At 44.2% G+C, this 17,048-nt stretch overlaps 1 protein-coding gene across 10 annotated transcripts in view; it reads left to right on the top strand.

Moving 5' to 3' along the window:
* Positions 1–17,048, top strand: part of bnc2 (basonuclin zinc finger protein 2) — a 174,381-nt gene that overhangs the window by 80,260 nt on the left and 77,073 nt on the right. For 2 of the 10 annotated variants that reach the window (XM_085161522.1, XM_085161531.1), the window contains exons 2-4: positions 3,471–3,821; positions 3,947–4,006; positions 7,476–7,538. In XM_085161522.1, coding sequence (XP_085017648.1) covers positions 3,471–3,821; positions 3,947–4,006; positions 7,476–7,538 — 474 coding nt within the window. The other 8 variants (XM_085161523.1, XM_085161524.1, XM_085161527.1 and 5 more) reach the window with 8 other exon arrangements.

Here is a 17,048-nt window from a genome sequence, read left to right as displayed (position 1 = left end):
CATCTCTGTATTTTTACTTCTGTCTCTCTCTCTGTTTTTTTTCTTTGTTTCCGCTGTCATCACGACCATTTACTATCGGCAGAAGCAAGGTGGAAGGGGTAGGGTTGGGGGTGGGGGGGTAAAAAGAGGGGAAAGAAATGTGGAGGAAGAGTGAGCAATATCTGCAGAGTCCACTCCTCCCTCTCACAAATAACAGCCATTAACCAGCCAGGTCAGAAGCTGAGCCACCAGCTTGACTTGAAACACTGAGTGCCACTCGAAAAACCCACAGACTAGCACATTTACAGGAGAATGGGGTGGAGGGGTGGAGGGAACAGAAGGAGAGAGGAAGAGAAAAAAAACTGGAAAGCAAAAAGGAACCTTGGCGGCTAAATTGTCACTTAATATAATTAGCCTAAGCCTCGTGCATTACCTTTTGAATAAGTTGTTAAGAGCAGAGCTGGTGGAACATGGACAAGAGGTGACACATTATGCCTTTTACAACAATGCTTCTCGTGGCTACTGACAAGGCACGGGCCAGCATGCAAAAAGATGAATGAAGAAAAAAATTGAAAAGGAAGGGAGCAGCGGAAGGTATTTAGAGGTGGAGGGGTAAAAATGACGAGAGACCAAAAAGCAGAGGATGAAGATGTAGGCAGGCAGCAAGAAAGGAGCGAAGATGTAAATTGAGCTTGAGACAAAAGACACAATTGCACATTTTCAAAGTGGCGAGACACACACTGCACACTTTTCTCTCTGCTGGCAGAAATCACCTGTACATAACAGTAATGACCGGTGTGATAATCTCAGCAAAGGTTAACGGTGTACCACCATTAGTACATAGTACAAAAGGCTTTTAACAGACAACCAAGAAGCTGTCTGCCGCAATTTACCACAAAATTTGAAGTGACTTTATATATCACAAGCCATTTAATGTAGCTGAGGAGAGAAGTTCTGTCCGTGTCCCTTTCTCTTTTGTTCCTCGGCAATGAAAAAGATCACTGTGACATCTCCCTCTCGCTGCGGACTGAGGCACCTGGTCTGTCATTTCTCTAATGATAGTGGGGCGAAAAGACAGGGTGGAGAAGACAAGATGGGAGATTTAAAGTTTAAAAAAAAGGGGAAAGGAAAGGAGAAGGAAGGAGGGAGGGAGAGGGGTGTCTTCATTGTTTGAGATGTGTCCTATGCTGTGTCAAAGGAAGCATAGATCTTTTCCCTCTTTTTTTGTCTTATCCTCCTGTGTGTCTTTTTCTCTGTGTCTGCCTCCCTTTACTCCTCCATCCCTCATTTTATTCCCCTTACCTTTGCTGCTGTGGGGACCAATTTGGCTAAAATGGAACCTCTTCCTCATTTTTTTCTTAATTAAAATCTGAGAGCCTCCGCGGAGGAGGAGGAGGAGAGGGGAGAGAGAGGAGGTGCCTGTGAGCATGTGTGTTCGTGTGCATGCTGGTGGCAGATTGCCTGCGTTCCATTAGTCTTTCATTAGAGTCGGTGAAAATCAAACAAAGGCACGAGAGTTTTAAAAGATGTATCAAGGCTGGCATATTTGCTTGTTTTTAAAAAAAAATATATAGAGAGAGATATATATTTATAATTATCTAATGAAAAGAACACTGAAAAATGTTGATCAGCTGTGATAAAAAAAACAAACAGGTTTTTTTGCAGAATACAAACCTGATTTTTCTTTCCTGAAACAAAGAAACTTGAAAACAGCAAACAGAAGTGGCTCTTCTTTCACATGCAAGGCAACAACTCCGCTCCTCTGCTTAGCACTGTGTATAACTGTGTGTGTGTGTGGGGGGGTCTGTGTGCGTTCATATGCGTGTGTGGCAGGACGGTCCCACAGGAGAACTAAGTTGCTCTGAGACGTGCTGGCCGCTCGCAGCGCAAATGGTAATAATGGGGGGGGGGGGGGGGGAGAGACAAGCGCTCCCCTCCTCCCGATCTGCGAGGGAGCTTGCCCCCACCTTCCTGCGTCTAGCAGAGGAGGAGTGTGTGTGTGTGTGTCTGCGTGCGAGTGTGTCGAAGTGTGCAGCACGATGTCACTGAGCATCTCACAGTGGAGCGGCAGAGTTGACTCAGTTGAGCCTGCACTGGCCTGACACACACACTCTCTCTCTCTGTCTCGCACACACAGACACTCAGCGAGCCACCGTCTCTCTCACTGGCTCGCTCTCGCGCGCACACACACACACACACGCTCAGGCGCTCAGTTCAGTTCCTCCGTGGCTGCGGCGGAGTACAGAGGAGTCAGAGAGAGAGAGAGGCAAGAGGAGAGGGAAAGAGAGAGGACAGTCGGCAGCACAGACGTTGAGAGAGGGACACATTCACAGAGACACAGAGAGAGAGAGAGGCTAAGGGAGAGAGAAAAGGAGAGAGAGCGAGAGAGAGAGAGAGAGAGGAGCGGGAGGCAAGGAGAGCTGGATTGCTGGTGGCTCACTCCCACACCTCATCTTCACTTTGCTGGGACAGACACAGAATTGATGGTAAGATAAATTCAAGGTTTTTATTGGCTCGGCTGTTTGCTTTTATGGACGTTTATGGGACTTTTTTTTTTAAAACTGGACTTTAAAAATGTTTTTTGGTTGTTTGACAAATTTTTGGGAAAACAGTGAAACAGTATTTTTAAATTTCACAATTTTTTTTGCTGTATGTGTTGTTTTTTTTTAAGTCTAGAGTGTAATATATATATCTGTTGTACTTACAGCACACTATTTGTTGCCTTCTCAAGCTTGAATTTATTTCTGATTGTATTTCTGTGTGGATATTCATTGCTGAGTCTGGTGGTTGCACTTCCCAGGTTGCTTAACTTCTACTTTCCTACTTTTCTTTTTTTTCTTCTTCTTCAAATATTACGTGAGTGTGTCCATGTGTGTGCATGCAGGTAAACATGCGTTCCACTGTGTATGTTTGCATCCAAGTGTGTGTTTCTGTTGACTCCGTGTCCAAGTACAAAATGACTGACAGATGGATTACAGCAAAAAGTAAAAAAAGAAAAGAAAAAAAAAGTCAGGCCAAAGGCAACAACATGCACCCCCTCGCCTTAATTCCCATACTCCCCCTCTTTTTTGTTTTACTCCATTCTTGCTCACCTTCTCATCAACCTCCCTCCTCACCTCCATCCTTTTCCTCGTCCCTCTTCACCTCCAGTGCTCCGCTCATCTTCCCCTGTCCAAGACGAGGCCCCCGAGGAAATTCACCACAAGCCCTCTTCTCTCTCCCTTCACGAGAATTAACTCCACACTCACTGCTCTGCCACCGGAGCTGCCAAGAAAGCTCACACACATACACACGCACACATACGTCTACTTCCTCATCTTGCCTCTTGCTGTTATCCTCCTCAGCAAGCAGGAACCAAGCTAGATTTTTTTTAAAAAGGCAACATAACCCCAAAAGAACCCACCTTCACTGACTTCTTTTTCTTCTCTCCTCCTTCACACTCCCACATCCCTGCCGCCCTCCCTCTCTGTCTCTCCCTCTCTCTGTCTAAGTCCAAGGAGGCAGAGTTGGATGTGAGAGGCAGTGAGTGTGACACGGTCCCACCAGAGCCCAGCAGAGACCCAGAGTCGCCCAGGCCACCTCCAGCTAAGGCTAACGGACCCACGGACACAGCTGGCATTTGCACGAGCATCATCTCAAGTAGCCACAGTAGTAGTAGCAGCAGCACCAGCAGCAGAAGTGGTCTGGGTGGCGTAAGCATCGTTAGCAGCAGCGCTGAGGGAGCAGGCGCGAGCTCCATGCAGTTCAGCACCAGACCGCCTAGTGCTGAGCAGCCGGGCTTCATGGGGACATGGCAGCAGCAGAGCACTGACAGCAACCTCCTCTACAGAATGTCCCAGCAGGTACGTCGCTCAGCCTCACCCCTCCATCTTCTCCATCTCTGCCTCCTCCTGTCTTCCTTCTTTCTTTTCCATCTTTAAGGCCAAATGTTCATTTTCCTTCTCCTGATTTGTGTTTACTCTCACAGTATTTACTGGTTCCTGATCCAAGAAAGTGTTGGTGTACGTCTGCATGTGTAGGTGTATGTGTAAGTTCATGTTGGGGTGGGTGGGTGGAGGTGGTGGTGGGGGGGAACCAGTGGTTTCGTGGTGTCTTGTTTGTGATATTTTAAGTTAAGAGTCAATTGTGCAGCAGATTTTTTGTAACTTTCCCTTTTCTTTTTGGAACATTGATTTCATGCCTTTTGTGTTGCTCTTTTACACAAACCTGCTGTAAAGTATTTCAATTCATGCATTTTCTCTCTCTCTCTGTCATCTGTCACTTTTTCAAAATTTATTCAATGCATTTGTCATTTTCTTTTATTTTTTAAAAAAGGGCAAAAAAAATAGCTCATTTTATGTATTTGCAAAAACATGTTAATATAAAATTTGCACAGCTTGCGACATGATTCCTCACCTCTTGTTACACACATGCTTCTGTCTCAGTAATTGGTGTGAGAGCGGAGAGGAGTTTTAAAAAGCAAGCTATAGGCGTGTTTTGGTAACCCCAGCGCCGATAAAGACTCGGGAAGGGGCACCCCTCTGGGACCGGCTAATTGACTTCGTGTGGCCGAAGCAGGAAGCCCCTCGCGCGGCTACGGAACAGCAAAGGAGCCGTGAATGAATCCTGGCTGGCCAGGAAAAGTAGTGATGATAACAGAGAGCCCGCAGCGGCTGAGGACAGTCGAAGATTTCCTCCCGACATTCCTCTGCTGCTGTCGCTGGTGTTCCTCTTCGTTCTGTAGCCTTTTTTTTTTTTTTTTTTTAGGTTTTTAATGTCGTCTCTAAAGTTAGAAACATGACAGGGATGAAGTGGTTTCGTTGGATAAATATCAGGTACGGAGAGGAGGGATAGGAATGTCCAGCTCCGAGCAAGTGTATGTGCGCGTGTGCTAGTACGCGGGCGTGTGTGTGCTTGTGTGCGTCCGTTCGCGCTCACGTCCGCGTGAGGGGAAGACAGTAAAGATAGAGGATGGTTGTTAGGTTGCAGTTAATCATAGCGGGACCTGCAGACTCTCCGTACCATGCACACGCTGTTACGCACTCGGGCCATAGCGGCTCTTGCGCAACAGCTTCGCCGCGGCTCCGTGCTGTAAGTGATGAGAAACATATTCTGTCACCTTGACGGCACTTGGAGTCCGTTTTGTTTTTGTTTTGTTTAACCCCCAGAGGTCGAATCGTGAAGGTGAAAACGATGTTTTGGGATTTTTTATTTTATTTTTTAAAGAACAAGAATCCCGGTGTAACTTTTACTAAAGACACATTTTGTTAAAGCAGCTTTCCACGAAATAGTTTTATGAGAAAAACAACCTCCACCTTTTTTTTGTTTTAGTCAGGTTGATCTTTAAAGCCCTCAAATTTATTAGATACGTAAATCAATAGTGTTTCCCTTTACATCCTCACACCTTTCGTGCTTATCACGTTTTATCTTCCCCACCCCCTCAAAATCTTCCTAAAGTAACGATCATGCAAACTATTGATACACGAATTAGTGGATGGGTTGCAGGGGTCAGCAAACCGCTTCTCTTCTCCTCTCCCGGTACGAGCAGGTGGATGGGCCCCTGCGCTCAGCATCTGCTGGGACCCCACGTTTGCGTCCCCAATCCTTTTTACAAATGCGCACCGTTGTTTCAATATAATCAGCTGTGGGACTCGCTGTTATTTATCCTTCCTCGCACTACTTAGAAGACATCTTCTCATGTTTAGTAGGCATGACATAAATTCTCCGAAGGAAGCCTGTTCCTTGACAGACTCGCCTTATTGGAATCTAACCGATAATGACTTTGTGTTTGCCGAGCCTGGCGCACCCTGGGGTGTTGGAGAGAAATGCGTTATGGGCTTGTGTTAAAAAAAAAAAATCCCCCCCATCTCCCGTAAAGATCAACCAGGTGACACAATAGATGCAGGATTTTATAAAAGTTTAGTTACATCACATCTCCATCTGATCGACAGAGACATAAAAAAAAGGTTTGTGCGCAGTGCGTTTTGGAGTAGCGGCTGCGATGAGATGCAGGGACATCTCCAAAATAACAAAAACAAAACATAACAACAACAACAAAACCCATTTGGCAATACCTTTTGGAATTCCTTGTAAATCAAACACGCACAAAGAAGCACTGTCGAAACGTAGGAAATGTCTCTTGTGATAGGAAGGCAGTGATTTTCCTATTTTAAAGCCATCCTGTTAATTACGTAAATAACCTGCGGTTTGCAGCAGGTGTTTGATTAGCTCGTGGACAAGCATCCGCGACTGAAGAATGCAAAGAAAGTGAAGCACAGACATTTATTTTTTTCTTTTGCATCCAAATTCTGAATCACTAGTTTCATTTTTGTCATCATAAAAAAGCAGCACGTGTCTTATATGGCGTGGAGAAAATTGCTTAAACCTAAAGAAAATATTTAAAAACCACTTTGAATTTAATAAATAATGCCTGTATTGCTGCCGAATTTTAATCGTTTTTCATAGATTTTTATTGGCAATTAATGAATGTATTTATTTCATATTCACTTAGATGTTTTTCAAGACACGAGGCATTTTCTTTTAAAAATATTTGGCCACAGGCGATGCTGTTTGGATTGAAGAAACAAATGAAAAATACAGGTGAATTAAATATTTTCCCTTATGTTTTATTAAATGTGGAGTGTGAGATTGCATATTGATACAATGGTATTTTTTTCTTTTTCTTTTCTTTTTTCTTCTTCTTCTTTATTTATTTATTTACTTTTTAAATCGTTGCGTGATTTTTCTAAAGCAACGAAATTAACAGCGTTGGATATTGAGGCATTTGTGCAGTCGAACAAATTTACACCTTTCATAAAAGGCCTTAGTAGGTTTTTAATCTTTGAGCAAACTCTTTTTTTTTTCTAAGCCACACAGCAGGAGATTTACATCCTCTATAATCCACGCAAGTGTCAACAGGAAAGGGCATAAACAGCATGCAATTTAAATGAAATCAATGAAATGGATTCAATAAATACGACCTATTTTCTCAGCTTCCTCGTGTTAAAAAAAATCAGTGCACATTTTACAAAACACTGCGAGAAGGGAACTCTCCTAATTGCTTTTATGGCGGAAAAAATACAAACATTAGTCGCGAGTGTAATTAATTCCAGGCATTACGGAGTGATAATATTTGGAGCCTTAATTGACCCGCTGCTGTACATGCATGGCTATGAATATCGACCCTCTGCAAGTTAAAAACTCCAGAGTTAAGTGATACTACGAGTCTAATTGGCTCATCAGGGATGTTTCCTCCACAATACAGCAGCCGGAGGCCGCGTTTCTCTCTCTCCTTTTTTCCCCTTTTTTTATTGTCTTCTCCGCTTCAAGTCTGAGGAACGTGGGAACAAGTCAAGGATTAGAGAAGCTTGTAAAAATGTGCCTTCATCTCCACCTGAGGATCTGATGGAGCCACCCAGGCTCGGTGCAGACCTCAAAAGGGGTAGCGGGGAAAAATCAGTGTATATCTCCAGTTTAAAACCATCTCTAAAATAGCCTCTTCCTTTTCTTTTTGCAAGGGTGCTGTAACGCGGCTTCCTTTGAAGTGCGACAGGTCGACTATGGGCCGAGATCTGGAAGAGGTACAGTGGCATTACAGCTTGCCTGACTTCTGTCTGCTCTCAGTGCTGCCTGCTTCATCTCACACCGAGACTCTTTTTATCCACCTATGGACACAGCAGGGGTGGATAACACAGATATATCATTTAAAACTAGATAACACAAAAACGCCAAAAAATCAATTCAAATACCAACAATAATCAGCGTTAAAACAATAGAAATAATAATATAAATTTTATATCTTATATCTTTATATCTTATATAGCTTTTTGTGGCAATTTTTTTATTATGATTTAAAATAATATTTTAAACAAACACTCACTCAGATTTGCAGCATTTTATTCTTTCATTGTTGCATGCATTTACAATTTTAGGATATGGAAATTACTTTAATTTAATGTCAGTAAATTAAATTTATAACTAATATATATATTTATGTCTTTTTTAATTCTTACAAATCTGCTGGCTTCTTGTCTCCAAACATTCTCTCAAAGATTTGAAAGCCTGACTTTATTTCCTCTAATATTACAATTTTTCTTTCCATTTCTCTTCCTTTTCCTCTTTTTGTCATGTTTATTTATTTATTTATTTTGCTTGGATCAACATCACAGTCCTGTTGGTTGATTTTCCCTTGTTCCATATATTTCGTTAAAGCGTTGTGCTGCCAGCCCAGCGCTGTCTGTTTATGCCAAACGGTTGGAAGTGAATTCTGTTAGCGCTCAGAGCGTGATGATGGACATATTTGTGGAAAAACATGCTCTGCTTTGTTTTGTCTGACTGAAGAAATTAGGTAGATATTATCCTCTTCAGCGCAGTTCAGAGTAGACGCTAATCTGCCTATTAACACAATGATAGATTTATAGCAGTGTGTGTGCGTGTGTGTAGGGAGGCTGGAGGCAACCGTTGTTTTACACGGTGGGGTAAAGTCGTGTTGTATGTTGCATATGTGGTGCATATGCATTGCTTCTTACTGTTGTGTGGGACTTGGAGGCAGTGATTTGATGCATATGTGTAGAATTACCCACAATCGGTGAACGTGTGCGCATGTGTGTGGCTACACTCGCTGTTATTATTTCCATGTCTGTCTTTGATGGGTCGTTGCACACAGAGTGTATGGATGTCTATACATACATGTATCTGGTGTCAAGTGTGTGTCTGTGCGTGTGTGTGCACGTGACGTTTATGTGTGCGCTAAAAAGTTGGTGTCTGTGGGTTTGCCATTTATTTTTCTGAGTGGGTGGCTAAGCACTCATATGCCAGTTGTGTGAGTGTAAGCGTGTTATTAAGGATGTGAGAGTGTGTGTGTATCCTCCCTGTGTGTGTGTGTGTGTGTGCGTCTCTGTGTATTGGATCGGGCTCCATGTGTGTGCGGGTGCGAGGTGAAGTGTCTCTTGGCTGGCCCTGGCTGGAGAGCTGGAGGAGAGCAGAGGTGAAAGAGGAGATTTGCAGAAAAGACACGCACCACTTCCCCCATTACTACTTTTTCTTTTTCTTCTTCTACTTTTACGTCTTTGTCTCTCACAGCTTCTTCTTCTGCCCTCGCTTTTTCAGCCCTCTTCCTCTTCCCCTACCTTCACACTTTCTGCTCTGTGTCTTCTTCGCCACTGTCTTTCTCACTTGAAACTCTTCACCAGCAGCAGATCGAATGCTCAAAGACGAAATCAGATGGTTTTTATGCAGCTACTGTCTTTGCACAAAAGGCTCCTGAGACTAAATCTGTGTAACTGGGGAACATTTTGAGCATGTTCACTTCATATACCGTGCAGGATTGCGACTCATCATAAGACACAAGGACAGAAGAAGCACAGTGTTTTCTTGGTTATGCCTTTTTAATCAGTGTTTTGGTCTGGTAACCTGACTGGAAAAGCTTCAAAGCTTCAACAGAATAGATGACCCTGATAAAGCGCTTATCCCTCAATCTAAACTTGTCCTCTTATACTGCCTAATTCACGTATTACTGCTGCGCCCCAGTTAAGAACATCCAGATAACATAGGCAGAGCTGAGAATGGACGCTGTGATTTTTGAGCGAGCTGGCATCCAACGCAGTCTTTGTGTGTATGATGATGCGTTTTGTAAAGGCGGCGTTATTTCTGCAGGAGAGAAATACGAGAGTAAGACCGAGCAGGAAGGTGGGCACGGCTACTAGTATATTTGCTGTATGCGTGCTCTAGTAAGAGCCCATCTGGTTTGATGAGGTGGGAGGATGCACAAGGTCCCATTCATGCTGTGGTCCCCACTATATTTACCCAAGTGCCAACCAGGGAGATATGACGTCCACAACATTTTTACTTTAAACTAGTTCCAACTGGCGTTTCAAAATCTTTTTCTCTCAGAAAGTGCATCGCCCAGTATGTCTGAAGGTACATGTATACATACGATAACTATGCCAGCTTTTTAAATTTCTGTTTTACATACTGCTTGTCTAGTGGGTAACATCAATAGCCATGCATTTAATTCCACCATTTTCCACTCTATTTCTTGGGCAGTTGACTGACTCTTCACGCGTGCACATATATTCTCCTTTCTTTCACTCACCATCTTAAAATCCTTACGATAGATTTTAATTTTCAATTCATTTATATGCTGTCCTTTCAAACATAAAATACGGCACCCTGATCTCGTGTATCTCAGGTCAGGCAGGAACCTCTGTAGCTGTGCAATAATGCCCTGCAGGACCAGCGTTATGGGTAAGCACTGACCCTGACTCTGTGCTGCAAGACCAGGGGCAAACAACGATCAATAAGCATCATGTGAGCATCACTCACAGGCTCCATGTCAGCTGTTTCCTGTTTGTCCTGAGGAGACAGGTGCCTCACCACCATGGTGAATGGGGGGTGGGGTGGGGGGTGGTCTGTATCATATGGAAGCATAGGGTGCATTTTATGAGTGAGGAGCGATAGAAATGCACAGCCATATGCTCTGGCTTTATCAGTGGGATGAGTGGTAAAATCTACTGGAGCTGAGTCTTTCCCAGGGACCTCTCTTACTTTTGTGTGGGCATGTAAAATCAAAGAAATACAGTATTCCATTTCCTTTTGTTGTTCTTTATTTATTGCGAGTCGCTTTTTTTTTGACAAAGTCAATCAATAAAATACCGGTAATCTGAGGAGAAGATGTCAACACCGCGTAGCACTGAGGAAATTCATGAGGTATTTCAGGCCAGAAAGATTTACGTAGGTTTTATTCATTTGGAATAAATCAGCGTGGTTATTCAAAATGTGAGCTACACTCAGCAGCACGTGTGTGTGTGTGATTAGTTTCTTACGGCACTGGGAAAATGGTTTACAGTGTTATGTATTTTTAAATACAACTGTTGTCATGTAGATTGCATTGAGACGCTTTATGCTGTTTTTTTTTTTTTTTAAATCTGCTGATGTCCGCATAAGCAGTGGAACACCCGTCTTTTTACAGTGTTTTTCCTTCTTTCATTTTCTACGTGTCTTTCAAAACACGGCTGTGAGTTATTTGTCTTTGGGCAGTTTCCTGCAGTGCGGTGAAGTCGCCGGTGTGAAGAGGAAATGTGTGTGTTTGAAGGGCTAGTCGCTCAGGATGTCACCACCCCACCACTGGCTAATGAGGGGGACATGAATGCAGGGCCAGGGCAGCAGCACACACACACTGACATGGCAGGAATGCAGCAGCTGTCACCAGGATCCAGGCAGTTATAAAAGGCTTGAAGTGTAGTTCTTGTAAGTGTGTGTTTGTGCGAGTGGTATTACCAGGGGTTGCTGTGGCGTCGAGAGCTGGGAAGGGGACGGCGCTGCTACAGGTGACCCGAGCCACCAGCGGGGTGGACCATCAGAAATCCATTTATTTTGCCTGTGGTATTTTAAGACGTGGCCATATGGTAGAGACATTGTTCTGTATCCAGAGGAAGGTGACATTAGGTGTGACCTGTGCTAAGTGACAGGAACTTGGGCATACTTTCACCATGGCTTCTCCCTTTTCCTGTTATTCCTCAACTCCTGTTATTTTGTTTTCCTTGGAGTTGCGCCAACGCAGCGGGCAAATCGAAAGCCTACTATTTTTACATCCGTCTTTAAGGACCCCTGTCTATTCGCTCTGCCTGCCAATTTGCCCCATCAGCAGTGGCAAAGAAGAAGAGCTCTCAAGGCACCGAGCCTTTCATTTTTCTGTTGGCGATGTAGCTAATGCTGTCACTGTTATTTGAAAAAGCACTCAGAGTGAATTGCTATTATTATTGTTAAAACCATCATCATCAGGCTTATTTATGGTTATGGATAATGATGGTAATTTTGTTCAGGTCTCGCACTTGACTCTGTCTCTTTCTTCTGCTAATCTGACATATACTGTGTGTATGGGTGTGTGTGTGTGTGTGCAGGCCTACTGTACAGTGCTGTGTGTTGGCAAATTACCAAAGTTGTTGTTCAAAGAAAATGGTTTTTCCAAAAGGTAACACAGATTTCATGTCCACAATTCACATGTGAGGTGAAGAGAGCTGCACTCAGGCAAGAATAAATATGTTTCATCTTTTAATGAATACATGGAACCGTGTCTGTGAACGGTGGAGGTGGAGGAGGCTCCCCCCCTTTCACTATTTTCTGTTTCATTTCATTTCTTTCTTCCTTTTTTTTCTCCTCTCTTGTGCTCCAATGTTTTATTCTCCATCTATCTCCCCGCTCTGTTCTGTTCTGTCTCCAACTTACCATGGAGGTTTGATTGCTCAAAGCCCAGGGAGGATTTTTTAGGGAGGTTCTGGAGAAGGGAGGCTAGTGGTACAGGCTGTGGTAGGCTTGTAGCCAATGTACATAGTGTGCACGTATTACACACGCACGCACATACACACAGATATAAAGTACAGTGATTTTCTTTGTGCAGATTGTGTAAATTGCTTCTTAACAATACTGTCATTTTAACCCACTGAATAAAAACCCTCTAAACTCGAGTCTAAACCCGTTAGCTACTTTTTTCCCTCTCGCCTTCTTTTTCCTTGTGAGCAAAGTGTTAAAGCAACATGTGTAAGCGTTTGTTTGTGCTCTCTGCTGACTTTGTAAAGATGTTTGCGCTGTTGGATTAATAACGTTTAATGGCCACTGTTAAATGCAGCTGCATTGGCATCCCACAGCTTGTGTTTTTTTCTGGCAAGCTGAGACTCTGGGTGGCTTTTTGTTTTTGTGAGTACGTGTTGTGTGTGTGTGTATGCGCCCCATGCAGTGAAATACTGCCGTGTGCGTGCGTGTATGTGTGTGTGTGTGTGTGTGTGTGTGTGGGCTAGATAGAAGAAGCATTGTGTGTTGTCACTGAGCATACCTGTTCATTTAGGTGTGACACCCCCCCCCCCCTTCCCCCAACAACCCCACAGCCCCGCCACACGCACTCACAACAGAAAATGACTGCACGTGATCACATATTGAGCAGCAGTGTCTGTAATGTCAGTTAAGTCACAAATGATCTAATTCGCCTACCGTGATTGACATCAATTGGTCAACCCAGTGGTGGCGAATGACCTCTGGCAACTAAAGCAAACAGCCGGACGGAGTGAGAATTCTTGTAAGGAAAACGCAGTTTTTGTGTGTGTTAAAAGTGGAAGATGTATCTCCGTTGTTTACTTGTGCACTGGCAGGCACACAAGCAGCCCCATAAACACATACACACACACACACACACACACACACATATATATATATATATATACGCTTGCTTTCTCGGTGCTGATGTTTTCTCTGTAAATGGCCTGAGCTGCCTCTTCCTTTGTCGGGAAACACTCTTAGCGATAAGTGCTTTGTTAGAGCTTTGTCTGCTGCATGATGTGTGTGACTCTGACTAGCATTTAATATTTTATGGCATTTAATCTATTTGATATGTTTCCGCCAAATCCAAAGGAAAAAAAAATCTGCAGCTTTTGTTTCTTTTATTCAGGCCATTACCTCACAGCTTGTTGATCAGTTTAGATTTGTAAAGGGTGGCCGAAAAGGATTTATCACCTAGATTTACCGCTGTTTTCCATCATAAATTCACCATCTTGTCCGTTGCTAAAATCCCATAAGGGCAAAGGTGATCCTTTCTGCCTGATCAATGAGCGTAAATAATACAAAATGTCATTAGAAATGACACTATTTAAAGAGCAGTGGAGTTTACAGGATGCGGCGGCGAAGATAGTGCTTTATGACAAAGGAGAAGAAAAGGAGCCGAGAGCTTGTGCATCAGACAGAAGGTGAGGAGGAGGCTCTCTTTGAGATCAATTGGTAATAGGCTGAAGTCACAGAGGCGATTAGAGGCGTCGACTTGCCTGTGTTGTAAATGCTGTCAGATCTGTTAAAGGAAGCCTAATACCTCTCAGGTTGAAAGCTGTAATAACATCAACTGTAACTGAATCCGCAGGGAAGTGCAAGGGAGACTGCATGTGTGCGAGTGAGTGGAAAAGGACTGGTGAGGAAGGCGAAAGTGTTTCATTCTGTGTAGATTACATAGGTTTGTCTGTATGTGTTTGTGCGCGCGTCTGTGCGTGTGGGTGAGTGGTATAAAGCGGTGGCAGCACGCATAAAGGCGAGAGCCGCGGGGTTGCTCCTGGCATTCTTTTGGCCACCAGATGCCTGTCACTGCTTTAAGGAAAAAAAAGAGCAAGGGGATGAGAAGGAGAGAAGGACAAAGATGAGGAGAGGAGGGAGGGCGAGGAAGGGAGGAGGGGGGTGTTGGGGGGCAGCCACCGCTGTTCAAATCATGTCACGTAGCGCTAATTCATCCAGCCTCATTAGAGAGAGGGAAGGGACCGGAGAGGGCCTCTCTCAGGACAGGGGCCCGGGCTCAAACACACAGCCACACGCAGATATATGCATACACTTAGTTTTCCTCTCTGACACATACTTACACACAGATACAATTTCGCTGTTCCTCTCTCTCTCGCACACACACACACACACACACACACACACACACACACTCGCAGGCATACATACACAGATGACACTGGCACATGGCGCAGTGCGGGGGCAGTTTAGGGAATAGAAAATTGCCTTCTCAGGAAGGCCCTGGCCAATTAAGGACCTGACCGTATTGAATGTCAAGTGTTAATTTAGGCTTACCCCCCCAACCCTCCCTCAAACCATCCCCCCACCCTCACCCCTCAATTTCCCAGCAGTCCTTGTTGTGAGGGGGTGGAGGGTGGGACTAGGTGTTGTGTGTGTGTGTGTGTCCCAGAGATGAGCAAATACATGTCAAGCCAAAGTTGATTGCCTGCTCCGTATTATGTGTCGCAGGCAAGTGGCAAATGTGCTCCCGCCTTTTAGCCTCCCGCGTACCCCCTGAGGGACTCTGCGATGGAAGGAGGAGGAGAGGAGGAGGATTAACTGTACCGCAGTGATAAGAATGGGGGGGTTTACACTAGGGAAAGGGGGGGGGGGTGAAGGGGACAGAGAGAGAAGTAGAAAGAGGGCAGAGGGTTGGTTTGATCTCATAGGACTGGGTGGTGACTTTGATAGTTTTTTAATTGCCTTCATTGCGCAGAGGTGATGTCTCTGGAAAACATTCTTGGAATAAATAGTTTTAAAAAGAGAGCGGGCGAATTTCCGAAAGTTTAGCCAGCTGATTATTTAAGAAAAGGGAATGCATTTTAACTTTATGAAAAACTTTAAATGATGCCAACGTGTTGGCTTTGCTCTAGACTCGCTGCCTTTGGCGTGATCCAGGGGTAGACAAGTTTGTCTCTGAGTTGGACTGATGGTAAATGCCCACCTCCTTACCTCCATGATCTAATAGACATCCACTTAGTCTTAATGGCCAGATTCCCTTTCTTCTCTAGTGATGACTGTTGCACTCTTTAAAGGTGTAATTGCCAGCTTGTCTTTCCTATCACTCCCCCTTCACCAAAAGCCTCTTTTTGCCTCTCATGTTCACTACCGTCCTCCCAAGACAGAGGGGAGCATTTCTAAGAAAATAAATATTAATGCTCTGCTTGCATTCACAACAAAGCCAATTCTCCTGTTTTAGCCAGCCCTCTGGCTACATTTGTTAGTGAAAGGCTCTTTGTTTTACATTCGTCTCGGTGCATTTACATGTGCGCCGGAGTTTGTGTGTGTCCGGTGATAGCAGTGATGTTGTGAAATTGAATAGAGAGGGCGAGTATTGATCATTTACCCCTGTGTGTTATTAGTGCCTGCTGCTACTGACAAAGAGAATGTGAACCACCGGCACAAATGCAAACTGACAAACATACACACACACCTATACATACACACTTTGCTATGTTTACTGAAGAAATACAGTATGTTGTTTGCATGTTGTGACAAATGTAATGCATTCCATCATAGGGGAAAAAGTATACTTTCCCACTACATAATATTTTATGGAAATATCAACATTATTGCCCAGACCCGGTGGTGGAAACCTGTAAAATTACAGCTCTAGTAGTGTTATGACGGACTGGGTTATGTGTCAATGACTTATATGCGTCAAGGGTCTTTTCAAATGGGGCCAATTTTTATGCTCTCTGCTCACACGCAGCCACACGCAAATTTATTATTACAATCTGTTTTTTCAATCTCCCGTAAGTGATAACAAGTTCTGAGTTCACAGAGGTTATGGTGAAATGTAATTCGGGCTCTGATCACTGATATTCAAACAGCCACCGTACAAGCCTCCGGGGCCAGGGGAGGGGTAGGGTGTTAAAGCCAAGTGTAAGTGCTCTGTCTTTGGGTAGACATGGACATCGGCGGGGCTTCTGGAGCTCCAGTGAGACGGGGGTTGAGAAGTCTGTCAAGCCCTAATTGATCACCCTGACCTGGGGAACTAAGTACCAGATGAAGGGGGGGGGGCAGAGGAATGCAATAGATAAGGCTAAAGGGAAAAGAAAGAAGGGGGGGGGAGGAAAGAAGAAATTGTGCGACCGGTGACTTAATCTCTCTGGACTGGTCATTTCCCCCTCCGGATGATAGATACAGTAAGCCTAGCGTGTGACACAGATGGATAATGCAGGCATCTGGGGTGATAGAGTTATAAATTAACACATTACTGGACCTTAATGTGGACTATTGTGGACGACCTCACACCAACATCAGCAACCCTCCGGCCGCACACACACACACAAACACGCCTACAGTTTCACTGATGCGTCTAGCTGAGCTCAGGGTGCGGATTGTTCTCCTCAAGTGGCATTGATTTGTTAAAGTGCTGAATTAGCAGGATCAGTCCAGTTGCTGGTCTTTCTTCTATTTTCTTTCCTTTTTTTGATTTGACAATTTTACCCTTTTCCCCCTCTTTTACACCATCCTTGTTACTTCTCTCGCCTTACTCAAATGCTGATTTTCCCTCCTTTTCTGCTCTGTTTCCACATTCTTGACTCCCCTCCCCGTGTGAAAGACATTCACACACTCTTTTACTGCTCAGACACAAGTGCTCCAAACTTTGCTCCCTCGGTTGTCCTGGCTTTTTCCTCGAGTCCTCTCTCCAGCTGGAAGGTCTCACCTAAAGAGAACAGTTGGTTTTTCTCTCCTTCTCGTGGCCCACACTATACTCGCCAGCCAAAACTGTTGTGTCCCTGAGTTTGAGACTTAAAGGGGAAGTGGTATGTGTGTGG

The sequence above is a fragment of the Neolamprologus multifasciatus genome, chromosome 6 (assembly GCF_963576455.1).
Source record: "Neolamprologus multifasciatus chromosome 6, fNeoMul1.2, whole genome shotgun sequence".
Lineage (NCBI taxonomy): Eukaryota > Metazoa > Chordata > Actinopteri > Cichliformes > Cichlidae > Neolamprologus > Neolamprologus multifasciatus.
Note: the sequence above shows the minus strand (reverse complement) of the source record. Positions and strands in the feature narration are given on the sequence as shown.